Below are 27,106 nucleotides of genomic sequence, written 5' to 3' on the forward strand. Positions count from 1 at the left end.
TTTTCATTTGTCTCCATGTATTTTTTTTATTTTCTCTTTGATTTCTTTGTTGACCTGTTGGTTGTTTAATATCATGTTGTTTAGGCTCCATGTGTTTGTGTTCTCTTTGGGTTTTTTCTTTTTTTAAGTTTTTATTTTATTTATTTGACGGAGATACAGTGAGAGAGGGAACACAAGCAGGGGGAGTAGGAAAGGGAGAAGCAGGCTTCCCGCCGAGCAGGGACCCTGATGAGGGGCTCCATCCCAGAACTCCGGGATCATGACCTGAGCTGAAGGCAGATGTTTAATGATTGAGCCACCCAGGCACCTCTGGATTTTTTTCTTGTAATTGATTTCTAGTTTCGTACTGTTGTGGTTGGAGAAGATGCAGGATATGATAACAGTCTTCTTAAATTTATTGAGACTTGTTTTGTGGCTTAACATGTGATATGTCCTGGAGAATGTTCCAAGTACTCTTGAAAAGAATGTATCCTGCTGTTTCTGAATGGAATGTTCTGTATATTAATCTCTTAGTTCTGTCTGGTCTAGTATGTTGTTCAAAGCCAGTTTCTTTGTTGATTTTCTGGATGATCTCTCCACGGATGTAAAGAGGGTGTTAAAGTCCCCTATTATTGTGGCGTGACTGTCAGTTTCTTCCTTTATATCTAGTAATATTTGCTTTATGTATTTATCTCCTGTGTTGGGCACGTGAATATTTACAGTTGTCACGTCCTCTTCTTGTATTGATCCCTTTATCATTATATAGTGCCCTTCTCTGTTTTTTTGTTATAGTCTCTGTTTTAAAGTCTATTTTATCTGATATAATTATTGCTACCCTGGCTTTTTTTTTTTTCCCCGAGATTTTATTTATTAGAGAGAGAGAGAGAGTGTGCACAAGCATGATCGGGAGGAGGGGCAGAGGGAGAGGGAAAAGCAGACTCCTTGCTGGGTAGGGAGCCCGAAGCAGAATTCGATCCCAGGACCCTGGGATTGTGACACGAAGTGAAGGCAGGTGCTTAGCTGACTGAGATACCCAGGTGCCCTACCCTGGCTTTTTTTTTTTTTTTTGTCTTCACTCTGTTTGCATGGTATATGTTTTTTCATCCCTTCACTTTCAGTCTGTATGTGTCTTTAGGTCTGAAATGAATCTCTTACAGGCAGCATATTGATGAGTCTTTTTTTTTTTTTGAAAGATTTTATTTATTAATATGACACAGAGAGAGACAGCAAGAGAGGGAACACAAGCAGGGGGAGTGGGAGTGGGAGAAGCAGGCCTCCCGCAGAGCAAGGATCCCAGGACCCTGGGATCATGACCTGAGGCGAAGGCAGACCCTTAATGACTGAGCCACCCAGGTGCCCCATTAAATTTTTCTTCATTCAGTTACCTTATGTCTTTTGATTGGAACATTTAGACCATTTAAAGACATTGTTGATAGTTATGTATTTGTTGCTATTTTGTTATTTTCTTATTATTTTGTAGTTCTCTTGGTCTCTTCCCTTTTGGTTTGATAGCTTTCTTTAGTGTTCGCTTGGATTCCTATTTTTTGTGTATCTCTTACAGGTTTTTGATTTGTGGTAACTACTGGTTTCATATGTAAGGTGTATAGCAGTCTCTGTTTAGTTGATGTTTGCTTAAGTTTGAACACTTTTTTTTTTAAAAGATTTTATTTATTTATTTGACAGAGAGAGATCACAAGTAGGCAGAGAGGCAGGCAGAGAGAGGGAAGCAGGCTACCTGCTGAGCAGAGAGCCCGATGCGGGGCTCCATCCCAGGACCCTGAGATCATGACCTGAGCCAAAGGCAGAGGCTTAACCCATTGAGCCACCCAGGTGCCCCTGAACACTTTTTTTTTTTTTTTTTTAAGAGTAGGCTCCACACCCAGCATGGGGTCCAGCACAGGGCTGGAACTCAAGACCTTGAACTGAGATCAAGAGTCTGATGCTTAACTGACTGAGCCACCCAGATGCCCCAATTTTGAACACATTCTAAAAGCGGATGTCTTCATTGTAATTCTGATTTTTGAAAGATGTTTTTACTGGGTCTGGAAATCCAGGTTGATGGTTCTTTTTCTAGAATTTGCATTTGGTTCTTTTTGTAATTTCTATTTCTCTGTACAAAGTCCTTATCTCTTCTCTCATTATGACTATATTTTTCTTGCAGTCCTTAGACATCTTTGGGTTGGCTTCTCTTTTATATTTTCCTTTTTCTTAAAAAAAATGATTTATTTATTTATTTATTTGACTGAGAGGGAGCGTGCGCATGAGCAGGGGGAGTGGCAGGCAGATGGAGAGGGAGAAGCAGGTTCCCTGCAGAGCAGGGAGAGCCCAATGTTGGTCTTGATCTCAGGACCCTGGGATCAGGACCTGAACTGAAGGCAGTTGCTTAATGAACTGAGCCACCCAGGTGCTCTTTTCATGTTTTTAAATGGCCTATAATTTTGGGTTACATCTTGGATATTGTGGGTGGCACATTGCAGATGCTAAGGGTTCTGTTACCTTCCTCTGAAGAGTATTGAGTTTTGTTCTAGCAGGAAGTAGAGTTACTCACTAATCACCTTTGACTCGAATTAGCTTTTTTTTTTTTTTTAAGATTTTATTTATTTATTTGACACAGAGAGAGGAAGAGCGCATAAGCAGGGGGAGCAGCAGAGGGAGAGGGAGAAGCAGGCTTTCCACTGAGCAGGGAGCCAGATGCGGGGGCCCAATCCTAAGACCCCAGGGTCATGACCTGAGCTGAAGGCAGATGCCCAACTGACTGAGCTTGGTTTCATACCTTGTTAGGAAAGATCTCTGGAAAGCCCACAGTGGATCCTGAAGCCTTCTGACTTGATCAGACTAGACCAGTAGACTGGGTTTCTGCTGCGGATCTATTTTGAGTCTTGGCTTTAGGCTCTACTAGGGCAGGTTTAGAGTAGGTCTTATTCTAGGATATGGTCTTTACTCCTAACATGCTGCCTTTCTGGTATCTCAAGATGCTTTGGGTATTAGTGAGGTCTGTCCATTCTCAGTGGTCAAAACTGATACCTCTCATCACTGACTGGCATTTTGTATTTCTTCTGCTCCTAACTCTGTAGCAACAGCTCTCTGTTAAACCTCACATAGAGAGGGAGCAGCAGCTTTATTTATTTACCATGTGTTTATTTATTTTAGAGAGAGAGTGTGGGAGCGAATTGGAGGTGGAGGACAGAGGGAGAAGGAGAGAGAGAATCCCAAGTAGATTCCATGCTGAGCACAGAGCCTGACGCGGGGGTCGATCTCGTGACCCTGAGATCATGACTTGAGCTGAAACCAGGAGTCGGATGCTTAACCACAGAGCCACCCAGGTGGCCCGGAAAAAGCAGTTTTTATTTTTTCTTTTTATTATTTTTTAAAATTTAAATTTTTATCTTTTTATTTTGATATTTATCTTTATTTTATATTTATATTATCAGTTTTTTATATTTATCTTTTTATTATTTCTTTTTGTTATTTTTTAAAATTTAAATTCAGTTAATGAACATCTAGTGTATTATTAGATTCAGAGGTAGAGTTCAGTGATTCCTCAGTGCTCCCTACATCACGTCACCCAGTTACCTCATCCCCCCAGGCCCCAGAAAGCAACTTCCAGAAAGCTGGAGTGTTAAGCTGATCTCTGATTAAGCCAGACAGATGAAGTGATTGGGTGATTTGCGTGTTCATTTTGTTTTATTGTTGTGGTTAGTGTTATGGAGAAATGATGACCCGTAGCTCTTTAATAACATTCCAGGACTGACCCAATGAGCCAACATTAGGATCTTATGCAAGAAAGTTAACTCGAAATAGTACCTGATTCTTTAAACATTTCTGAGTACTAACTGTGTCATTGAATATTTCTCTCTTCACTGTCTTAGCTACTGTCTTCTACATTTTTATACCGGTCGCCCTAAAGGACTGCTCACTTAGTTCAAGGCCAAAGGAATGTTTCTGAGGTAGTCATTGTTTGTTCTAAGTCTTCTTTGAGCCCAGGTTTGAAATTTTCAGCTCTGACAGGTTTTCCTAAATTCCCCAAATCGTCCGGTTTTCCATGTGGCACTCAAAAGAGGTCACCTAGAAATTTCATTGCATCTTTTGGGGGAAAAATCAGTTTGTTCTCTTCAGCTTCCCATTTATTACAGAAGCATCAGATTATTTCAACATTAGCCTTTAATTCTAGGGCTTTGATGTCTTCGTTTAGCTTTACTTTGTAGTCCGCAGACATACCGATGCAGATAAGGAAGGGTGCAGAAGAGCCGTTGGCTTGGAAACCTCTAGTGAAAATGCTTCACGTGGTGCATTTCGTTTTTCTACCTGGTTTGCACGTTTGAAGACTGGGAGGGAACATTGTCAAATGCTCAGGCTGGTGATGAAAGGTTAGAGAGTATTAGCGATTTGCTTGGTGGGGCATGTGCCTTCTTTCTCACCGATCATATGTCCCTCTCCTCTGCCCAGCCCTGGCTCTCACTCCCTCTCTAGCGACCCTTTGAGAGCCTCAGTGAAGACCCCGTCCTCCCGGCAACAGCTCTGCCCAGAAGACACTTCATCTCAGAGGACTTGCCAAGCCAGAGGATGCCCGTGGAGCTGGGGCAGGCCCTGGTCCCGCCCCTGGCGAAGGCTGAGGATGCCCCGTTCTCTGGACCAGCTGCTGGCCCTCGAGGGGAGCTCTCGAACCCCGAGACCGCTCGCCAGCTTTTCAGGCAGTTCCGTTACCAGGTGATGTCTGGGCCCCACGAGACGCTGAGGCAGCTGCGGAAGCTCTGTTTCCAGTGGCTGCGGCCGGAGGTTCACACGAAGGAGCAGATCCTTGAGATCCTCATGTTGGAGCAGTTCCTGACCATCCTGCCCGGGGAGATCCAGATGTGGGTGCGGAAACAGCGCCCCGGCAGCGGGGAGGAGGCGGTGACCCTTGTGGAGAGCTTGAAGGGAGACCCGCAGAGACTGTGGCAGTGGGTAAGCAGAGGGTGGGAGCTGCCGGGGACGCATGGGGCTCCTCTGGGGCCTCTACCAGGTGTGTTGTCTTGTTTCTGACCCTCAGCCGTGGGGGTGGTTTTCCGCGCTAACAACCAGTTCTCCAGTTCTCCGATGCCAGCGAGGTGTCTTACGGTTCAGTTAGATCTGACCCTGATACTCGCGGGTGGGCAGACCCAGTGGGATAAGGGACGGTCTCACCAGGCTGCTCCCACTTCAGACGCCAAGCGCGAGTCAGCCAGGCCAGCTGTATTTAGACCGATGGCCTGTAGATGTGGAGGTTCCCACCACCCCCTCTCTGGGTTTGTTAATTTCCCAGCATGACTCCAAGGAGGAGGTTTCCATGGCGTCTCTGGGCCATCCTCCCAGCCCTGTGTGGCCAGCTCAGGAGCTCCCTGAACCGCATCGTTCAGGGGATTTGGGGGAGCTTTCGTTACTTAGGCATGATAATCATTGGCCATTGGTGATTGAACATCTCCAGCCTGTCTCTCTTTCTCAGGGGCAGAGGGTTGGGGCTGTGGGTTCAGTCCTCTGGTCACCTGGTTGGTTCCTGTGGTGACCAGCCTCCGTCCTGAGGCTGTCTGGGAGCCCACCGAGTGTCACCTTCTTAGCATAAACTCAGGAATGGTTGAAAGGGGCTCATGATGAATAACAAAGGTTGCTCCTATCACTCCTGTTGTTTCGGCAGTTCCAAGAGTTGTAGGAACTCTGCCAGGAACCTGGGACAAAGACGAAATACATATTTCTTACTATACCACATCAGTATATCCCCATATCTCCCCTAATTCTAAGACTCTGATTTAACACTTTCTCGTCCTTAAAAATAGAAGATAAAGTCTCTTGTCCCATTCCATCTTTATACAAAAGTGTTTGAGAAGTTGTTCAAAGGATACCTGAGTTTTAATTGGTGGAGACTATCCAGTAGAAACACATCACTACTGGCACGTTCAGGGTCTCCCAGGCCCGATTCAGGCCTCAGCTCTTGGTCCCTCTCGGGATGTTTTCCTCACAGGTTCCTACTGGTCTAGACAGAGAAGTTGGTTTTCTCTTCCCCTACTCCATGTCCCAAATGACTGCCTTATTATCTGTTATAGAGCTTTAGCTTTGTTTCTTTGTTTCTAGAGTTTCTTCGTTTCCTTCTGAGAACCCCTCAGTCTAGATCTTTCGGTAATTAGTAATATGTGGTCTCTAGATCAGCATCCAGGTTCTAGGACAGGAAATCTTGTCAGAGAAGATGGAATCTGCAAGCTGCCAAGTGGGGGAAGTGGAGCGCCATCTTGAAATGGGGCCTCAGGAGCTGGGACTTCAGGACTTACCCTGCAGGCCTCTGGAGCCTCCGAGCCAGACCGTGAAAGAGGAGTCTGACGTGGAACAAGAATTAGGTGAGGAGCAGTTCAGTTACTCGTGGTGGCGTGTGATGCTTTCTTGGGGAGTTTTGGGGATTGTGGTTAGTGGGCCTCAGAGTGAGTTGAAAATGAGGGGCTGTTCAGATGAGGGTATCTCTGGAAAGTTTGAAACAGGGTAGATCTACTGAATTGCTCTGATTTGAAGATTCAGTCTTGTGAATCTCCTTTATGACTGGGCCAGACCATTTGAACACTGGTTCTGAGGAAAGGGGAAGGAAGGAAAAGGAAAATACAGGTGAGGCTGCTTGCAAGGTTGTGGGGAGTTGGAGTTTGTTAGGGAGGTAGACATGAGTCTTGGCATCATGGATGGTGGGACATGCATTAGTTCTCATTTGTGACAGTTTTTATCCGTGCCCTCCAGGGAGCAGTTTGTAGTGACATCTGATCTTCAAACTTTCTGTTCCTCCCTTCAGCGATGGCTGCTGCCCCATGTCCCGCCGCACCAGAGGAAAGGCTCGCCAGAGACCAGGACTTCGGAGCCTCCTTTCTCCAAGCAGCACCTCCGGTGAGCTGGCTTCCCTGCCTCTCTCACCCCAGAGCCGGGCTTGAGGGTGTCAGCAGTCAGGAGGATGGAAAGGGGACACGTTCTCAGAAGCGGAGGAAAGAGGACAACAAGAACGATACACATGGAATGAAACCTGAGTCTCAGCATTTCCCTCGAGGCAGAATGTTTAGCAGTTATCTTGATAGTGGAATCTGGGTCCTGGAAGAAGTGGCCCTCTCGTTTCTCCCTTTTCCTCTTCCTTGGGTTATGCTGAGAAAAGGCTCTGCTTCCTATCCTGGTCTAGGCCTTGCCCATAGGAGTCAGTCTGAGATTTTGAATGCTTCTATCTGATGGGGGAGAGGTGGCCTCCCCCAACTTTACGGAGGCATAACTGACAAACAGCAAACTGCACTTATCTCAAGTGTACAGTTGGTAAGTTTTTGACACGTACACACACGTGTGAAACCATGACCACAGTCAGGATGATAAACAGACTTGTTAGGCCCAAAGGTTGCCTTTTGCCCTTTTGCGATCCGTCCATCCTGTTCCCCACACTCCCCCAGTCCTGAGATCCCGAGGCCACCACTGAGCTGCTTTCTGTCACCATACATTAGTTGGCATTTTCTAGAATTGTATATAAAATGGAATCATGCCATCTGGACTCTTCCCTTTGTTTTTTTGCGTGTAAGTTTTCTTCTTTTAATATTTTCTCAGTGGTTTTTAACAGTTGGACTATGATGGAGCTGGGTGTCATTTTCTTCATGTCTCTTATAGTTGGGAAATCTTGGATCTGTGGATTTATAGTTTACAACAAATTTGGAAGAATTTTGGCCAGTATTTCTTCAACTGTTTTCTGTCTCCCTTCCTTCTCCACTTCTTTTTTTTTTTTTTTTAAGATTTTATTTATTTATTTGACAGACAGAGAACACAAGTAGGCAGAGAGGCAGGCAGAGAGAGAGGAGGAAGCAGGCTTCCTGCTGAGCAGAGAGCCCGATGGAGGGCTCCATCCCAGGACGCTGAGATCATGACCTGAGCCGAAGGCAGAGGCTTTAACCCACTGAGCCACCCAGGCACCCCTCCTTCTCCACTTCTTTGTAGACTTTGACAATTACACCATATGGGCTGTATAGAATACAACATGACATATATTAGATCTCTTAAGGTTTTCCCAGAGCTTACTGATGCTCTTCTCTCTTTAAAAAAAAATCTGTTTTATTTTGGATAGTTTCTGTTTATGTGTCTTCAGGTTCACCAATCTTCTCTTCCACAAAGTCTAATCCACTGTTAATTCCATCCCGTGTAGTTTTCATCTCTAGAAGTTTGAATTGCAGCTTCATTATATTTTTCATGTCTGTACTTAACATGTTGGGTCTTTCCTACACCGTCCTGAACATGTAGGATATGGCTCTGCCGTCTGTGTTAATGTCCTTGTCTACTACTCTATCACCTGTGTCATTTCTGAGTCACGGATCGATTGATCTCATTTTGAGGTGTTTTCCTGCTCCTTTGTGTGCCCAGCAGCCTTTGACCGGATGTCGGACATTGTGAATTTTACCTTGCTGGGTGCTGGCTGTTTTGACATTCCTCTAAATGTTGTTGAGTTTTGCTCTGGTATGTGGTTGAGTTACTTGGATGTAATTTGTGTTACGGCACCAGAGAAGTCTTTAGTCTGGGCTTATACTTTTCCCACTACCGGCAATACCTTTTCATGTATTCTTCCCGATGCTGCCTGATGTACAAGGTTTCCACTCTGGCTGGTAGAAAATAACTGTTTCCAGCACCATCCAAGCTCTGTTTCCTCTGCTTCTTTTAGGGGATCTTTCCCAGACTTGTGGGGGACTCTGTGTACATCTCTGGAGCTCTCTCTCTTTTTTCAGCTCCCCACTCTGGTCTTTTGTATTGGTGACTATAACTGCCTTCACCACCCCAAATTCTGAGCTCCTTCTGCCAGCTCAAGGGGGAGGAGGCTGTCTGCCTCCACCTGGCCCCCCCACCTCTGCTTCCTGGGGTGCTCTCTCCAGGCAGCAAGTTTGGCCAGTGCAGGGCTCCCTCGCCTCATTCATTTCCTCACTCTCAGGGATCTCTGCTCTGCTCTGCCTGGCACGTGATGTCTGCGAACCATTGTGTCACACACTGTGTCCTCTTTTCAGTTGTTGCTGGCGGGAAGGTAAATCCGGTCTCTGTTATTCCATCTTGGCTGTGAGCAAGTTTGGGAACAGGTTTATTTTGAATACGTAGTTAAATTAACAACTCAGAAAAGTTGCGTTTGATTAAAAATAAGGATTTTCTGGAACCCGTACACCCTGATCAAAGCATTGTTTCAGACCACGGGGGACCCCTTCTTGGACTTGCCTCTGGGGTACTTGGAGCGAAGGTCAAGGTAGGGAAGCCAGTGGGTGGTGGTGCTTGGTGTGATGCTCAGGTCAGGTGTGAGCTCAGCCTTCCCAGGCTCAGAAGTGTAGAAACCAGAGGACCTGCTTCACAGTTTACCCTGGGGAGAGGGCCAGGAGGGGCCGGGAGAGGCCCAGACCTTTTTAGTGACTCAGGGGTACTTGTCTTCCTACTTTCCAGAGACCTAGAAACCACATTGTTATGCAGGAGGTTTCATAGTGATAACGATTTGGGTATTCTGTGAGACATTTCAAGCAGACACGGAGGATTATTGTTGCCTCTGTAGTAAGTACAGAGTCTATGTATGAAAGGTCTGTAACGATTTCTTAACATACTTGAACCCGTAGAGTTAAGCCTTAACTATACATAAGGTAACAACACGAACCATGACTTGGTTTGGATAGCTCAAATCAAAAGACTAAAAATGTTCGGCAATACTGTGTGTGTGTGTGTGTGTGTGTGTGTGTGTGTGTGTGTGTGTGTGTATTTCCCTACATTGAGCAAATAACTGATAGCTACTCAGCCCAAACAAAAGTCACTCTTTTTTTTTTTTTTTTTTTAAAGATTTTATTTATTTATTTGTCAGAGAGAGAGAGAGAGCGAGAGAGCGAGCACAGGCAGACAGAGTGGCAGAGGGAGAAGCAGGCTCCCCGCGGAGCAAGGAGCCCGACGCGGGACTCGATCCCAGGACGCTGGGATCATGACCTGAGCCGAAGGCAGTGGCTTAACCAGCTGAGCCACCCAGGCGTCCCCAAAAGTCACTCTTGTCCAATCCCAGCATCTCTGCTCCAACCTCTGACTGCTAACAAAGCTCCTAACAAAAGCCATTTGCCTCAGAAGGACCTTGACATTTAATGGATGCTTTGTGAAGGGAGGGAGAGATATTAAAATAGATGTAATCACTCCCTCTGCTGCCTTTTACAGGTTAGGAGCTTCGTGAGTAATGCCAGAATAATGAAGCAGCCTGCCTGCACAGTGGTCCTTCGTTGTTAGGCACCGTGACTGAGTTAGAGCCTCACACAGATTCAGTCCCGTGTTTTCCGGCTTCGGGAAAGGAGCCCTGTGCGGAGAACTCTGCGCAAGTCCGTTGTGCAGTGTGTCCTGGGCCCACAAGGTGGTGCTGTCTCCACACAGAAAGATTATGTTTGCTAAGAGTCCACCGTTCTGTCCTTCTGGAGTAGGAATTGAGATTTTTTTATTTTCTCTTTTTATAAAAATGAGGAAGAGGCAAGACGGGTGCAGGTGTGTCTTGCCTGTTAGAGTCAGGGCTTGCTTCACGCATCCCCAGCTTCCTGGCAATTCCTTGAGTGAGCGTGTGGCTTCATGTGGAGATACGCTGTTTAGAGCCCTCCTGAAGCATCTTTTCTGAATTTTGAATGAGTTGATTGTGGCTCTTGGGGATTTGGGGGGCCGCACTCTCTGTTGACTTGTATTCTCCTTGGGGGCTCCCATTCTGGTGCCCATAGAACCGAACATGTGTCCGGCAGGCCGGGCAGCCAAGCAGTCACGCCCGTGCTTGGTGAGCCCGTTACTCTCTCTGCGGCCACCAGAGCGAGGGTCTGTGTCTTCTGATAGGGAAGGTTGAAGGGTCCCATATTCAGCAAACTGGTTATTTGCTCAAGTTGGCTCTTTTCAGCAGGCTGTTAAGGTAGCTTCACTCATAGACTAAGAAAATAAGCTCACAACTCTATGAATTCCTTTATATTATTATTATTAAAATTCAAATTAGAAATGTGGTTATAGGGACTCCTGGATGGCTCAGTCCGTTAAGTGGCTGCTTTCGGTTTAGGTCGTGATCTTGGAGTCCTGGGATCGAGCCCCACATCGGGCTCTCTGTTCAGCAGGGAGCCTGCTTCTCCCTCTCCCTGCTGCACCCCCTGCTTGTGCTGTCTCTCTCTGACAAATAAATAAATCAAATCTTTAGAAAAATGTGGTTATAGTTAATCCTTAAGTATATAGTAAAATATATTAGTCACTTTTCACTTAAAAAAAAAAAGATTTTATTTATTTTAGAGAAAGAGAGCCCGAGTATGAGCCGGGAGAGGAGCAGGGGGCAAGCATCTCAGCAGAGCCCCACATGGGCCCGATCTCAGGGTGAGCTGAGCTGAAATCAAGAGTCGGACACTTAACCGACTGAGCCACCCAGGCACCCCCACTTTTCACATTTTTATCCTAAAAAAGAAAAAAAATAATCCAACCCGTCTTTTGCTTTTTAAAATTTTCACTTAGTATCTGCTCATTGCAGACTTTTGGTATCTTCGTTCTTTTTCAGGTCTTCGCTTCCCTTTGGTGTGCTGTGGGGCAGACTTGATTTAAGACTGAGGATGGCTTCCCTGAGTATACCTGTTTGTAGGAGGATTTTATTTTCTTATTCTCATATATCTTCCACATTTTTGCCCCCATTTTGCCTCATTTTTGCTAGCTGTTCGTGATAATAATGGATGGCTTTCGGCTTTGAGGTTCCTGAAAGTGTACAGGACCCCTTAATTCTCAAACCCTTGGTGGGGCGTCTGGGAGACCAAGTATCCCGTAGACCATGTGTAAGATAATAACGGTAATAAATGTATCACTGCCTGAAGAGTTATTTGCCGAGGGCTTTGTTTCTCCCGGACAACACACGTGGAGTGCCCGCTCTGCCCTGGGCGTTGTCGTGGGGACGGAGAAAGCACAGTAGCTCATGTAGCTCATGCGCTAGGAGGGGCAGGTCTTAGAGACTTGTGTGTGCATGTGTGTGTACACACACAGATGTGTAAGCATTCGGTAAACAGCCGAATGGTGTGAGTGAAGAATACAACATGCTGTGAAAACAAGTGACGCCTTACTTGTTAGCTTTTACGTTTCGTGCTCTAATCAAGTAAGGATGGAGACTCAAAGGTTATGTGACTTAGGCTCACACAGGAAGCCCCTGTGTCTGACTACAAAGGCTGTGCTGTTCATGAATGCCACCTCTGTACAGACCGAGTCTCTAACAGTCAGCTCCTCGGGGCAAGATTGGAATTTGAATTCACAGGAGACCCCAGATAGGCAGCGTTCCCAGGTTTGAGCCCCTGCTCTCCAGTTTCCTAGGCAAAGAAGGGCATGCTTTGGGGATAATTGGGGCGCATCTCGTTCCAGAGAACCCATCGGTTTTCCACTAAGTGGGGGGGAAACTGGTCTAATGTTAGACCTTAAACTCAGAAGCGTTGGGGGGTTTCCAAGCGTGCACAGAGGCAGCGTCCGTCTCTGCCTGGAATCCACTGATCTGTGTCCCGGAGACAACGCAGTTGATGTCCTCGTGGGCTCTTGCCACCTTTTTGCTGATTCACACTTGCATTTCCAACACGTTCCCTTTTAATTTCTTTTCGCTCTTAAATGTCCAGATTTTAATGAAATGTTGGGACTCTCAGGCTCCTACGGTTCAAAGACCTCTACTATAAGAACTGAGTTAAAAGAAAAAAATAAAGGACAGTGTAGGAAAGGCCTATGCCTTCTCTCTATGCCCTTTAGTCTTAAATATGTGCAACTGGAAAAAAAAAAAATCCAGAACCTTAAAACCTAAATGTTTTCTGACCAGGGCAAGAAATAGCGACGTGGAGACTGTAGTTTTTTGCCCTTGGCCTCTTTGGTGAGCCACCTCCTGCCATCCTTAGCTTCTTGGGTGGGCCGCGAGGGCACGGTCCTGTTTTCCTCGAGGTGGGGAAGGCTGGTTCACAGACTTGCAGTGAAGTCACGGCATGGTGTGCTTTCTAGGAACAGTGGAGGCACCTGGATTCCTCGCAGAAGGAGCAGTACTGGGATCTCATGCTGGAGACCTACGGGAAGATGGTGTCCGGAGGTGAGGGCATGTGCTAGTCTGACGGAGGAGGCGTGAAACATTTCCCGTGTCGCCTTAGAGACAGCCGCTCCACTTCAGGTTCCCTGGGGCAGGGAGGGCATGAAGGGCGCGGCTGGGAACTGGAGATAGCACTTTATCTTTTCTTGTTAAAATTAATTTTATTTATTTATTTGAGAGAGAGAGAGAATGAGCGAGAGCATGACAGGAGAGCCGAGCAGTCAGAGGGAGAAGCAGACTCGCCGCCGAGCAGAGAGCCCGACTTGGGACTTGATCCCAGGACTCCAGGATCATGACCTGAGCCAAACGCAGTTGCTTAACCAACTGAGCCACCCAGGCGCCCCTGGAGACAGAAGTTTAGTGAGAGTTTCCTTGTACTGAAAGGATTCCGTCTGCTCGGAACTGTCACGGCTGCATTCCATAGTAACTCCCGAAATCTATGAGACAGGTGATGGCCTCCCCATGTTGGAGATGACCATGGCTGAGTGTCAGATCAAGCCACGTGCTCACTGTTAACGTAACTCGCGAGTGCTGAGTTATGACAGAACTCAGCGTGGCTGACAGAGTCCACGCTCTGTGCCACTACACCGCACTGTCCCACCAACCGTTGGCGGGGCCCAGTCACGAGCCTTGCACCTGCCAGGTGGTATGGAGGACCTACTGGTCACCTGTCCACACTCTTCTTTTTTGTGACCTTCACCATATATCTCGGTCATGTTGTGAGTTACTGGTGTCTTAGAAGCTCCCAATAGCCTAAGATCTATCTATCTTTCTTTCTTCTTTTTTTTTTTTTTAAGGATTTTATTTATTTACTTGAGATGGGGAGAGGGAGAGAGAGCATGAGCGGGGGGGGGCTGGGGAGAAGCAGACTCCCCATTGAGCAGGGAGCCCGCTATGGGCCTTGATCCTGGGACCCCGAGACCACGATCTGAGCCAAAGGTAGAGGCTTCACCGACGGAGCCACCCAGGCGCCCCTTGACATAAGTTTTTTGAGTGGCCGCCAGATCCTTCGTGTTTCCCTTTCACGGTCAGGTTGTACCTTTGAAGGACGCAGCTTGGTCCCCAGTTCTTCCCATTCATCTAGGCTTCCTGTTACCTCTCTGTGTGCCAGGCATTTCCAATTCCAAGTCTGATCTGACTAATTCAACAGAGTATGGGGAAGAGCTGGCAGGGCTGCACCTCCACGTCGGCGAGAAGATCCCAAGACCCACCTGCGTTGGTAAGTGATCTTTCATTTCCGACCTCCAGTCATTAAATCGGAAGTGGTGGGGGAGGTACTAGGACCTAATGTCTACGAGCTTGTCTGTAACTAGCCGTGATCCGGTCAGCCCGGTGTGAGTGCTGAGGTTGGGTCTCCTCGTTTCTGGTATGGGGTGTATATATGTCAGCACGGAACAGAGACCACACGTTGGACCTGCTGCCTTCTGTCTTGTGTGCCGTGACGGCTTGCTTTCTCACCGAGAGTAAGATTAGGACAGATGGAGACCGATACAGATAGGAGTCGAATTCCACTACAAAAAGGTGACATAACAGCAGTCCCTTCCTGACTCCTTTGTTTCTCTTCTCTCTTTCTTTCTTCTGGTTCTAGCGAAATGAATGCTAATTAAGATAAAACAAACAGAAAAACATGTTTAACTAATCTCCAAGCACCTAACTTTCATTAAACAGCAGCAATGACAAGCACTTTTTTTTTTTTTTTTAAGATTTTTATTTATTTATTTCACAGACAGAGATCACAAGTAGGCAGAGAGGCAGGCAGAGAGAGATTGGAGGAAGCAGCCTCCCCGCTGAGCAGAGAGCCCGATGTGGGGCTCGATCCCAGGACCCTGGGATCATGACCCGAGCCGAAGGCAGAGGCTTTAACCCACTGAGCCACCCAGGCGCCCCACGACAAGCACTTTTTATAAATCGTGTATTTTAAGACTAGAGAGGAAGAGATACATGACCTTGGTCTGTTGTAATGTAGCAATCACCCTTTGTTTGCTGGACTCTGTTTCGAACATCGCAGTCACTAACACCTACCTGTCATGTGTACCCACACCCCTCCACCCAACACCCTTCTCCATAGGTGAGAGATCCCAGAACTGTGCAGGTAAAGGACGAGGGATGCCAATTATATGACAAGTCATTCTTTCTCCTCAGTGGGATTGAATTAATTATTTTCCTTTGCTAACGTACTACAGAGACAGCAAGCATCAAATGAAACATACGGTTTTAATTCTGACTGATATGTTTACCCTAAGACCATTTCACAAGGATTCCTCTGGAGCGGTATTTTTCAGACTGTGTTTAATGACCAATCAGCATAGTATAAATCATCTTCTAGGTTGCAACTAGCATTTAAAAATTGCAGTGATAAGACTGAGTAGAAAATATCAGAATGCAGACAGAAAATATAAAATGTTAGGGTAGGTAGCATTTCAGGAAATTTTTGTTCCAAATATGGGTATGCGTTTTGTATCTCAATATTTCTTATTTTTTCTCTTATCTCATATTTCTTACTGTGGGTGGAAGACAAGAAGAGTTTGAAAACACTGCTTTAGAAGTTGTTGCCTTAGGATTTTTGTCTTATTTTTTCTTTTTAAAGATTTTTAAAAATTTATTCATGAGAGACAGGGAGACAGAGGCAGAGGGAAAAGCAGGCTCCCCTGCTGAGCAGAGAGCCCAGTGCGGGGCTCGAATCCGGGACCCCGGATCATGACCTGAGCCGAAGGCAGAGGCTTAAGACTGAGCCACCCAGGCGCCCCGGATTTTTGTTTTCATAGATTTTATTTTCCGGAGCAGTTTCAGATGCACAGTGAAGTTGAATGGAAGGGACAGATTTCCCAAGTGCTCCCTGGCAGGGGCATTTTATTTGTGATGTATAGTGATATACATGATGATATATTTGTGATTTATAGCTTACATTTCCCCACTTACTCTTTTTTTTTCCCCTCCTCCTTCAACCCACCTGCTGACATGGTCCCATGAGATCTTACCTTAAAAGAGACTGCGGAGCGTCTATAAAATTAGCCTGCATTACATAAAAGGGCAAAGAAATGTCGTTGTCGGTTCCTGGAAGAGAGGCTATGTGGGAAGAGAGGCCAGGGAGGTGGGCATGTGCAGGCTGGCCTGGAAGGAGTGCTTGAGGAGCCCTGCGGAAAGTCGGTGCCGGAGCCAGGGGTGCAGGGACGGGCCCCGGATTAGTGTGGGAACAAGTGACAGGACCAGAAAGGGCTGGTCCCGTCTAAAAGACAAAACGGTTAGCCATTCTGCCAGATCTGGATTCACACTGAGGGGGCAAAAGTCTTGGGAGAGAACATGTGTGCTGTTTGACCATATGGGGGAATAGCTCCTGGTTAAAGCAGGCGGCAGGGGAGTGAAGAAGCCTTGTACTCGCCTCCTGTCAAAATCCCGAGGGATTTACCCCCCGGTCCCCCAAACAAAATTACTTGGGAAAATGAATCTGCAGTAGTTATCTGGAAGGATACTGTAAGGATACCGAAGAGTCTTGGAAGAAGAATGTTGCATCAGCACTAGGTCTCTAAATATGAAGAGCCTGTCAATTTCGCCCGGCTGGCTCAGCGGTGGTGCTCGCGACCCCACCTCGGGGTCATGAGTTCGAGCTCCATGTTGGGCGTGGAGCCCACTTAAAAAAAAAAAAAAAAAAAAAAGAAAGAATCCGTCATTTTAAAAACGCGAAGTCATTAAAATGAGGGGATATTTAAAAAATAGCCTCCCAGCCTGATGGAACAGAAAAGGGAGCCTGGGAAGAGACGCTGGTCTGTATGGGGATTTAGCGTGTGGTGGAAGAAGAGGGAACAAGGGTCCATGGGGGGAGGGGTTCTTCATGAATCGGTTTAAATTTGAGGAAAAAGATATAAAATATGAACATAATAAGGAAGGATGTGGGTGACTGTCTCACATCTGGAGTGGTGAAGATTTTATCAGTATAAAAGCCACGGAAGAAAACGGTTAAGAAAAAGTGGTAGAATTGAGTATATTAAAAAATAAAACCATGCCACAACTTACCCATGTACATAAATAACCCCAAACAAAACTAAGGTAACTAAATTGGTGAAAAACATTGTTCATTACCATGATGGATTAATGATTATTTTTCTTAATATAGAGAGGGTTCATGCAGGCTAATAAGAAAAAAACGACCTTCTCAATAAAAATGGGCAGCAGTCTTAGGAAAAATAGCTCATAAATATGAAAAAAATTCATCCTTTATTAACTAAGGAATTAAAATTTATAACAACGAAAACCTTATTTCTTTTGACCGCTCTCAGCGGCCAATATCTTAGAAATCGTCAGTATTTAAGTACTGAATGCTCTCCTTCACTTAGCGCAGCTGCTCCTAGCAGGGAGGTCATAGCAGGGGGAGGTGGATTCGCCAGTCAGTGTCAGGAGCCTCAGGAGGAGCGTTCACATCTGTGGACATGGTAGTCACACTTCAGGGAACCTGAAGTGGTCAGAAATGTGGGCGAAGACGGACGAAGAAAGATTGCAGCAGAAACCGCAACAGACAGCTTCGATTTCCACAGTAGGAGGGTTCCTTCAGGAAGTCATGTGCTTTGTCTTAGGTGTTTATGGTGACATCTCCCCCATGGACCGTCGTTCCGCTTTAAAGTGGTATTTATAGAGGCTTCTTTAAAGACAAGAGAAAAAGTACCTTTGTCATTTGAGAGGAATGTGTTCTAAGACTCTGTGAATTAACAAGTCAGATCTAAGTTGTTGGCAGATTCCTGGGTCTCTCGCAGATAATTTGGAGACACTAATACAGGAAAGGAAAGGTACGTAGCTTCCTTAGATCTGCAGGAGGAAAGTAGTTTTTCAAAGTTGGAAACAAATTCTTCCACCAATATAAAGGCCTTTATGCTATGTATCATTAGTGGTAATAACCAAAAACTTAATTTAGGAGGAAAACAAGCTATTTTTTTTTAAAGATTTTTATTTATTTGAGAGAGAGAGAGAGCGAGCGAGCACACAGGGAGAGTGAAAGAGAGAAGCAGACTCCCCGCTGAGCGCAGAGCTCCATGCGGGGCTTGAACCCAAAACCCTGAGACACTTAATCTACTGAGCCACCCAGGTGCCCCGAGAAACACAAAATTTTAACTGTTCATCCGAGTTAGTGAAACGCAGGTGAATGCTGCATTCAGGCACAGGCTGAGAGGGACCCACGTCTGTGCTGTACCCTCACTGTGCATTAGAGCCACACAGTAAAGTGACACATAAATGCATTTCATGAAGTTTTAGGTGACTTGTGAATGGGAGAATCCATGTGAAATTGGTAAATAGCGCTGTTTACAATATAAGTGCCACAAAGCCAGGTAAGGAATGGTGTATACAATATGGTGTCAGTTATGTAAAACAAGAAAAAATAGCACACGCGTACATACATCACCATGTATATAAACTGTAGATATGCGTGGGTCAAACAGACACCGGGAGGAAATGTATAATCACGGTTGCTCCCTCTGGGTGGTATGATTGAGGTTAGTCTGGTTTTCTTCTGCTTTTCTCTCCGAATTTTTTTTAGTGATCAGACGCGTGTTTTCTGTAGAATAAGATAAAAGCGTATCCTTTTTCAGAGGAACACCCTCCTGTAATACACTTGTTTTCCCTGGGCCTCAAGACATGCAGGCCGCTCCGGGCGCCTGGCGGGCTCCATCCGTGGACCGTGGGACTCTTGATCTCGGAGTTGTAGGATCGAGCCCCATGCTGGGTGTGGAGAAGACTTAAAAATAAAATCTTAAGAAATGCATGTCGCTTATTTACGGGGACAGGGCCCCCTGCGTGCCCCCTCCACTGTCAGACATTCTCCTTGGCTCTAGTGCCGGGGCGGACCTCTTAGCCTGGCCCCTGGCAGTGAGTGCCACGCACTCGGGCTGGATGATACCATCCTTCCTCACTCACTGATGCCCTCTTGACAAGAAGAATGAATGTTTCACGACGACCCTTTTCCCCACATAGCGGTTAGAAAACAGGGCATCCCATTGATGGAACGATTTCAGATCTTCTTTCTTCTTCCAGGAGACAGACAGGAGAACGACAAAGAGAATGTGAATTTGGAAAATTGTAGAGGCCAGGAAGCCTCCGATGTCTCCTGTCAAGCGTCAGGAGAGGCACCTTCGCAGGCTTCCTTGGGTGGCCTCTTCCGTGAGGATGAACCGAGATGCTTTGGAGAAGGGGACAGTCTCCCCGAGGCTCTGGAACACCTGCAGGGGGAGGGGCCAGCCGGCCAGCTGTCGCCCCCCAGAAGGAATTCTGGGAAACCGCATCTGGCTAATCCCCATCCAGAGGAACTGTCCCTGCCGTGGCTGGAGGAGAGGAGGGAGGCCTCCCCGAGAGGGCAGCCCAGAGCCCCCATGGCCCAGAAACTCCCCACCTGCAGGGAGTGTGGGAAAACCTTTTATAGGAATTCTCAGCTGGTTTTTCACCAAAGGACTCACACTGGAGAGACATACTTTCAGTGCCCCACCTGCAAAAAAGCCTTTCTGCGGAGTTCAGACTTTGTGAAGCATGAGAGGATCCACACGGGAGAGAAGCCTTGTAAATGTGATTACTGTGGCAAAGGCTTTAGCGACTTCTCGGGCTTGCGTCACCACGAGAAGATCCACACGGGAGAGAAACCCTATAAATGTCCCATCTGTGAGAAGAGTTTTATTCAGAGATCCAACTTTAATAGACACCAGAGGGTTCACACAGGAGAGAAACCTTACAAGTGTTCCCGCTGCGGGAAGAGTTTCAGCTGGAGCTCAAGCCTTGATAAACATCAAAGGTCCCATTTAGGAAAGAAGCCCTTTCAGTAGTCAGGCTCTCTCGGCCCAGTTCTGGCTCTGGTCCGTTTAAAAAGACTTCGTTCCATCTGGAGAAATTGCAGCTCTTAAAGACCAGCCCTGTCCTCTCTTTATTTCCTTCGGGGATGAGAGAGGAGAGTTACCTGAACGCGGCTGCGGACGGGGAGGCCATGGTGGCCTCCGGGTTGGGTTTTGTGTGGGTTTAGTTTCTTGCTTCTGCATCAGGAGAAAGAATCGTTTTCCTCTTTTCAGCTCATCTCTTGTTGGATCCCCTGGGGAAGAAAGTAGTCCTTGGAAATCCCGTTTTACAGGTGCCGTGTGGGGAGAGTTGAACCGGATTAGCCGCAGTTACTGCTCATGGGAAGGACCTCAGGCCGGCTCTTTGGGTTGGGGGTCCTGGAGCGGGTCTCCCGTTACAGAAGGGGCAGAGGAGAGGGCCAGTGAGCTCCCGTGTGTTCTTGGTCCTACAGGTACAAAATTAACTTCAGATGTCCCTCGTTTTAAATAAACTTCTTAAAGCCGCTCCCGGTCTTATTTGTGTCTCTAGTGTTCACTGTGTTTTAACTGTAACTCAAAGTGCATTTTCTCACAGAAGTGGTGGTTGAGCTCCTCATCATCCAGTACAAACTTACCAAGTTTATCAGTCAGCTGAAGAGGGATAGGAAATCGCTAACCCGGTGTCCGGGTGTGAGAGCTCGCTTAGTGCTGGGCGTTCTTTCTCTCAGGTAAGTGTGTCATCGCTGGTGTTCTTCTGAGCTCACCCCCCGCTTGCTCTCCCGCCTCAACCTGCCCCTCTTTCTCCTGACTGTCAGTTTTCCAAAGTGGTGTGGGCTTTAAAATGATTTTTTTTTTTTTTTAAAGCGGGCTCCATGCCCAGCGTGGAGCACAGCGCAGGGCTTGAACTCAGGACCCTGAGATCAAGACCTGAGCTGAGATCGACGAGTGGGACGGTTAACCGACTGAGCCAGCCAGGCGCCCCTAAATGATCTTCATGATCTCGTGTTGTCAGTAGGTACCAGGAAGAAGTCAGTAGTGTTGATCTACTTTCAGTTCTGTCTGGAGGGGGGGCCACGTTTGTCTAACCTGTGCGCTTTGTCCTTTCTTCAGAATCGCGTGCCCCACGGCGTCTTGCTCTGCCTGCCTTCCGTCTTGGTCCTCCTCTCCCCTGCTCTCGTTTTCCTGTTGCTGAGGACCGGGAAGGTTGAGGCTCGTGAGGAGGGCAGAACTCTCTCCCTACAAGCAGATTAATGTGTAGGCACAAACCTGTAGGTTGTTGGCAAGTATGTTACGGGTTTGATGAGGAGGGACAAACGCAAGTTGGAATTCCTGGATTCCAGGGGAATTTGTTAACTCCCTTATGACCCGTCATTAGGGGGTGCAAGAACCACAGGACAGAAAGCCAGGAAAATCATGGAGGAATTAGCATTCGAGTTTGTATTTAGTCCAGCAGAGATTTATATGGTGCTGGGATTTTATTTACTTATTATTTATTTGACAGAGAGAACACAAGCAGGGCGTAGTGGCAGAGGGAGGGGGAGAAGCAGGCTTCCCATTGAGCAGGGAGCTGGACGCAGTGCTCGATCCCAGGACCCTAGGACCACAACCTGAGCCACCCAGGAGCCCCAGAATTTTGTTTCAGATCAGTTCTGCAGATGTGTTCCCTGGACCAGCAGCATCAGAAGTTTGTTAGACTTACTGAATCATAAATCCTGGAGGGTGGCGCCCAGCAGTCTTTGTTTTAACCGGCTCTCCAAGGGGTCTCTGGTGTCTGCTTAAGTTTTAGGGCCACTGTTCTAAGTCATAATTCATTAAGGATAGGCAGGATTAAGGATTCTAGAAGGAATACTGTGCCCTCTTGGACTCTTCTTGGTACACGGGCCTCCCTGTACTCTTTAGAACTGTGAAACTCTTTGGGCTTCCAGTGAAAATTTGTTCCATAGAGAAAAATCTAGAAAACTGTTAGGTTAAAAAGCTTGAGGTGAAGGGTTTCTCCGTGGGTCCCCCCCCCTTTTTTTTAAGATTTTATTTATTTATTTATTTATTTATTTGACAGATCACAAGTAGGCAGAGAGGCAGGCAGAGAGAGAGAGGTGGGGGGAAGCAGGCTCCCTGCTGAGCAGGGAGCCCAATACAGGGCTCAATCCCAGGACCCTGGGATCATGACCCGAGCCGAAGGCAGAGGCTTTAACCCACTGAGCCACCCAGGCGCCCCACCATGGGTCCCTCTTAAATGATCTGCAGGATGATAGAGATACAAGGAGACAACCTACCTCATTCACAGTTGTGTTCTCAGCAAACCGTAGGTGTTTAACCAATTGAAGGCATGTGTGGATTAATGAAGGATAGATAGCATAGATTGTACTTCCATTATCCTCTAGAGCAATGATCAGCAAAATACGGCAGACCGTCTGTCTTTGCAAATAAAGTTTTATTGGAGCCCAGCCACACCCACTTATGTATGTGCTGTGACCACTTTGGGGCCACGGTGGTAGCATTGAGTCACTGCAACAGAGACAGAGGCCCCGCAAAGCCTAAACTCTTTACTGTCTGGCCCTTGACAGAAAAAGCTGGGGGATCCCTGATCCAAAGTACTCTTAAACCGTAAAGTGCATACATATCACCCAGGGAGCTTGTCAAAATGCAGATTTGGGGGTGAGCTGATGTGTCTGGTCCCCAGAGTAGCTGGGAGCTAGAACGCTGAGTACGTGTCGGGTACCAACATCAGGGCTCAAGTGTTTGTGGTTCGGGTTTCTTTCTGTCTCTTCAGGATCATGTATGACTCCGTCGCTCTCACAGCTGGGACCAGACACACGCGAAGAATCGATCACTTTATTAGGAAAGGTGCAATATTAAGAAATGCTTCTCCCCTAGTTCCTGGGTCTGTATTCCTCCAGCTCTGCCTTACTTTAGGCACTTCTCTCCAGGTTCCCTACAAGAATTCTACAGAACTGTGAGTATGTGTGATCCTTTATCTGTGCGTCTCTATCTCCCCTCCCCCACTTGTCCCGGGCAGCCTGCAGCCCAGCCTTGTTTTCTTAGTGGTTCTACAGGCAGCTAAGCCTGGAGAAGCAAAGCGACTCCAGCCAGAACCCACTTAGATGGGTTCTCCTTAGTCTTCAGGTTGAAAGTCCACACGTAGGTGGGTCCCCGCTGGCAAGTCTTGTACACAGGACAAGGATAGATGCTACGGCGGTCCTGCTTCTCTGCAGGAATGGCCTTGATGAACATCACAGGCATGGGGGGTGTCAGATCCTTCAGCTTTGCCTCTGTAATGATCCCAGCCTGAGGACAAGAACAGGAAAAGAGCCAGCTTAGATCCGACCCAGTGCCTGGCGAGCCAGCCTTCTGCCTTTCGGGTTGGCTCAACAACCCGCGTTGGAATGCATCTGAGATGCGGAAAACCTACTTCTGCTGTTTTCCAGCCTAAATCACTTTTTGAAGGAGAGTTCTAGAAGTTGTTATGTGTCTCATACAAATTAATCCCTTTGAAACTCGAGTCTCTTTATATTTGTTCATCCTTTCGTTTCATAAGCGTATCAAATGCGACTGTTTGCCAGATGTTGTCATGCTAGGTGCGAGGGATTTAAAGACGAGGAAGACACAGTTCCTGCCAGCAAATGCTTTAGATTTTAAGAGTTTGGTTACGTCCTGTTCAGTCTCCTGTGGGACCTCATCCACCCTCAAGAGCATTTTGACTTTGAGCAGAGCTATGTTCTATCTTTACTCCTGTGACAGGGAGGACCTGACTAGTCTGTAGCTTTCCAACTGGGGACTCTGTGGTTTTCTGAGATATCCCATTAGACTGATCTGGGACAGTTTATTTTTTTTTTTTAATTAATGAATTTATTTATTTATTACTAGTCCTGAGAAATGTTTTGAGGAACAAAAGGGTTCCTTCATCAAATAAACTTGGGAAATGGTGTTTATCATACCCTGGGCTTGAAGCTTTATAGTGCACGCTAGCACACTGCCGACAAGAAATCCTAGCAGTAAAGAAAAGAGATGTACTTTATTTAACCTGGGCTTCCCCAAACTTATTTGACCACAGGACTCTTTTCTTTGCAACCTATTTATTTCCCATGACACTAGTGTTTTATGGAACGTACTTTGGGAAATGTTGATCCAAAGCGATTCACAGATTCCTTGCTTTTGTGCTGGTGATTCAGCCCCTTCTACTATGGATAGAGCTTGGCTCATTTCCCATAAAGTTTATTTAAAGGGGAGGATGTGCCTTTTCGGTGCTATGAGAAACTGGTATAAGGCACGAAGAGTAACAGAACTAAGATAAATGGTGGGGCCCCATTTAACCTGAACAACTTTATGGCAGGGAGTGGGAGCAGGGGTAGAACCTTTCTTTTTTCCCCACATATCATAAACACCAACTCTTTTAGAATGTATTGAATTCAGTGTTTTTTAATGTACAGTCTTTGCATTGTAATTCCAGAACATTTTCATCACTCCCGAAAGAAACTGTAACCGTTAGCACTCACCATGAGTAGTGGGGTATTGATGTATTGTGGTTGAATTCTCTATTTGGATGACGTATTTGTTTCCATCTCTTTATTTTCAGTTTATTGTGTTTTTGAATCTAAAGTGTATTGCTTGTAGACAGAGTATAGTTGCATCAGAAAAATACATTCTGCCATTCTCTTCAACTGTAGTGTTTAATCTATTTATATTTAATGTAATCACTGATAAGGTGAGGTTTACCTCTGCCACTTCACTGTTTGCTTTCTATGTCTTCTGTCTTTGTTCCTCAGTTTCTCCTTTGCCTTGCCTTCTTTTCTATTCAGTAGATATATTTTACTGTACCATTTTGATTCCCTTGTTATTTCATTTATTGTTTTAAAAAATTATTTTCTTAGTGGTTTCCCTATGGATTACAATTAACATCAATGTATAAAAAATCTACTTCAGGCTAATACCAACTTAATTTCAGGAGTATACAAAACCTTTATTCTTATATAAGTTCCATTCCTTACCCTTCCTGTGCTTAAGACCTTGTGTTGTTTTCATTATACAAGTTACATTTTTATGCTTATTAGCACAGATTTATAGTTATTGCTTCTTGCAATTATCTTTTAAATCAGTTAAGAAAGAAAAGTTACCAAAAAATTCATTTATACTTTCCTTTATATTTATATATATAATTACCTTTACTGGTATTCTGTTTCTTCATGTGGACTTGAGTTACTGTCTTGTAACTCATTTCATCCTGAAGGACTCCCTTAAGTATTTCTTATAGGTCTGGCCTGGAAGTGGTATTCTCTCTCTCACTCTCTGTCTCTCTGTGAACTCATGACCCTGAGCTGAGATCAAGAGTCAGATGCTTAAAAGATAGAGCCAGACAGATGCCCTTCTTTCTCTCTTTTTAACCTGGGAATGCCTTAATTTCGCCCTCATTTTTGAAAGATAGTTTTGCTGGGTATAGAATTGTTGGCTGACAGTCTTTTTCTTTGACCAGTTTGACTTTTCATTCTCCTGGCTTCTGGCCTTCTTGGTTTCTTATGAGAAATCAGCTCTTTATTCCATTGAGGACCCCTTGTATGTGATGAATTGCTTTTCTCTTGCTGCTTTTAAGATTCTCTCTTTATCTTATAACATGTCAAGGTATGGATTTTCTTTCCTTTTCCCTTTCCTTATTCCTTTCCATTTTCTGTTCCTTTCATGTTCCCTTTCCTCTCCTTCTCCCTTACCTTTCCTTCTTTCTAAGGAGGCTTCATGCCCAGAGTAGAGCCTGACGTGGGGCTTGAACATACGACTCTGAGGTCAAGACCAGAGCTGATACCAAGAATTGGAAGCTTAACTGACTGAGCCACCCCAGAGCCTCAAGGTATGGATTTCTAGGTTTATCCTATTTGGATTTTGTTGAGATTCTTGGATGTGTGGATTGATGTTTTTATCAAATCTGGAAAGTGGTCATTATTTCTTCAAATGTTCTTTCTGGCTCTTTCTCTCTCTCCTCTCCTTTTGGGACTCTCACTATGTGAATGTTTGTATGTTTGATGGTATCCCTTAGTTTTCTGAACTGTTCATTTGACTTCATTCTTTTTATCTTTCTACTTCTCAGATTGGATAATCTTTTTTTTTTTTTCTTTTTTTTCTTTTTTTTTTTTTTTAAAGATTTTATTTTATTTATTTGACAGACAGAGATCACAAGTAGGCAGAGAGGCAGGCAGAGAGAGAGGAGGAAGCAGGCTCCCTGCCGAGCAGAGAGCCCGATGTGGGGCTCGATCCCAGGACCCCGGGATCATGACCCGAGCTGAAGGCAGAGGCTTTAACCCACTGAGCCACCCAGGCACCCCCAGATTGGATAATCTTAATTGATGTATTTCCAAGTTTGGTGATTCTTGCCTACTCAAATCTTCAACTGCTGCATTCCTCTACTGAATTTTCATTTAAGGTATTATACTTTTCAACTCCAGAGTTGCTACTTGGTTTTTTAAAATGTAATCTCTATCCTTTTTAGTATTCTCTCTTCAGTGAGACACTGTTCCCATACTTTCCTTTGGTTCTCTAAACATATTTAAAATGACTGATTAAAAGGCTTTGTCTAGTATGTTCCACTTAATTCCCTCAGGGACCATTTCTGGTGACTGCTTTTTCCCCTTTTTGTTTCTTTGCATGTCTCATAACTTTTCATCGAAAACTTGAAAATTTTAAAGACTATAATGTGGCAAGTCTGGCGATCAGCTCTCCCTCCGTAGGATTTATTGTCGTCGTTTGTTTAGCGACTTTTCTGAACTGAATCTGTAAAGCCTGTGTCACATATGACTACTGAAGTGGCCTGCTCAGTTGGCTTAGTGGTTAGCAAGTAACAGGCCAGAGATTTTGGTAAGTCTCACGGCTTTTGCTCAGGGGCTCTGTGTAGGAGTTGGGCATGCCTTCATTGCTCAGCAGGGCAGTTTAAAACTCTGCCTTAGCCTTCACTTCCTGCTTTCACAGAGCCTCAAGGTCAGCCAGAGGTGAGCTCCCAGCCTTCTCCAGTCTTTCTTGAGCATGTGCACAGCACTGCACATGACATGGCCTTCTGGGTTTCCAGGGACATCTTGGAGGTCATCTCATTCTCCAGTTTCTCCTTTTAAGCCTTTTGGTTAGCCTGTTATTTGCACTGTTATTTACCACCTCAGGCAAGCTTCGAGGTTGTCCGTTTTCAGTACATGCCCTTGGGGGGAAAGGCCGTTGCCCTGGGTGAGCTCCAGCTCAGGTCAAGTAGAGGCAGACTTGTAAATGGGGTCTTCCAGGAATCCAGTACGTGGAGAAAATAATGCCTGCTTTCTGGGAATGG

The 27,106-nt window shown here is 45.9% G+C and overlaps 2 protein-coding genes across 3 annotated transcripts in view; one reads left to right on the top strand and one right to left on the bottom strand.

Moving 5' to 3' along the window:
* Window positions 1–27,106, top strand: part of ZNF18 (zinc finger protein 18) — a 55,925-nt gene that overhangs the window by 8,908 nt on the left and 19,911 nt on the right. Inside the window, exons 2-11 of the mRNA XM_080827023.1 lie at window positions 4,426–4,923; window positions 6,134–6,323; window positions 6,761–6,852; window positions 12,952–13,036; window positions 14,145–14,252; window positions 19,052–20,543; window positions 20,680–20,826; window positions 20,926–21,083; window positions 22,586–22,768; window positions 25,532–25,651. Of these exons, the coding sequence (XP_080683149.1) occupies window positions 4,543–4,923; window positions 6,134–6,323; window positions 6,761–6,852; window positions 12,952–13,036; window positions 14,145–14,252; window positions 19,052–19,830 (1,635 nt within the window). The 5' untranslated portion in view covers window positions 4,426–4,542 and the 3' untranslated portion in view covers window positions 19,831–20,543; window positions 20,680–20,826; window positions 20,926–21,083; window positions 22,586–22,768; window positions 25,532–25,651. The remainder of the gene's footprint in view (window positions 1–4,425; window positions 4,924–6,133; window positions 6,324–6,760; window positions 6,853–12,951; window positions 13,037–14,144; window positions 14,253–19,051; window positions 20,544–20,679; window positions 20,827–20,925; window positions 21,084–22,585; window positions 22,769–25,531; window positions 25,652–27,106) is intronic.
* The window catches only part of DNAH9 (dynein axonemal heavy chain 9), a gene marked incomplete at its 5' end in the record, with an annotated part of 326,297 nt that continues 321,425 nt past the window's right edge, over window positions 22,235–27,106 (bottom strand). For both annotated transcript variants that reach the window (XM_080827022.1, XM_080827021.1), the window contains one exon: window positions 22,235–23,100. In XM_080827022.1, coding sequence (XP_080683148.1) covers window positions 22,873–23,100 — 228 coding nt within the window. In that variant the 3' untranslated portion in view covers window positions 22,235–22,872. The remainder of the gene's footprint in view (window positions 23,101–27,106) is intronic.

The sequence above is a fragment of the Martes martes genome (assembly GCF_963455335.1).
Source record: "Martes martes genome assembly, chromosome: 16".
Taxonomy (NCBI): Eukaryota; Metazoa; Chordata; class Mammalia; order Carnivora; family Mustelidae; genus Martes; species Martes martes.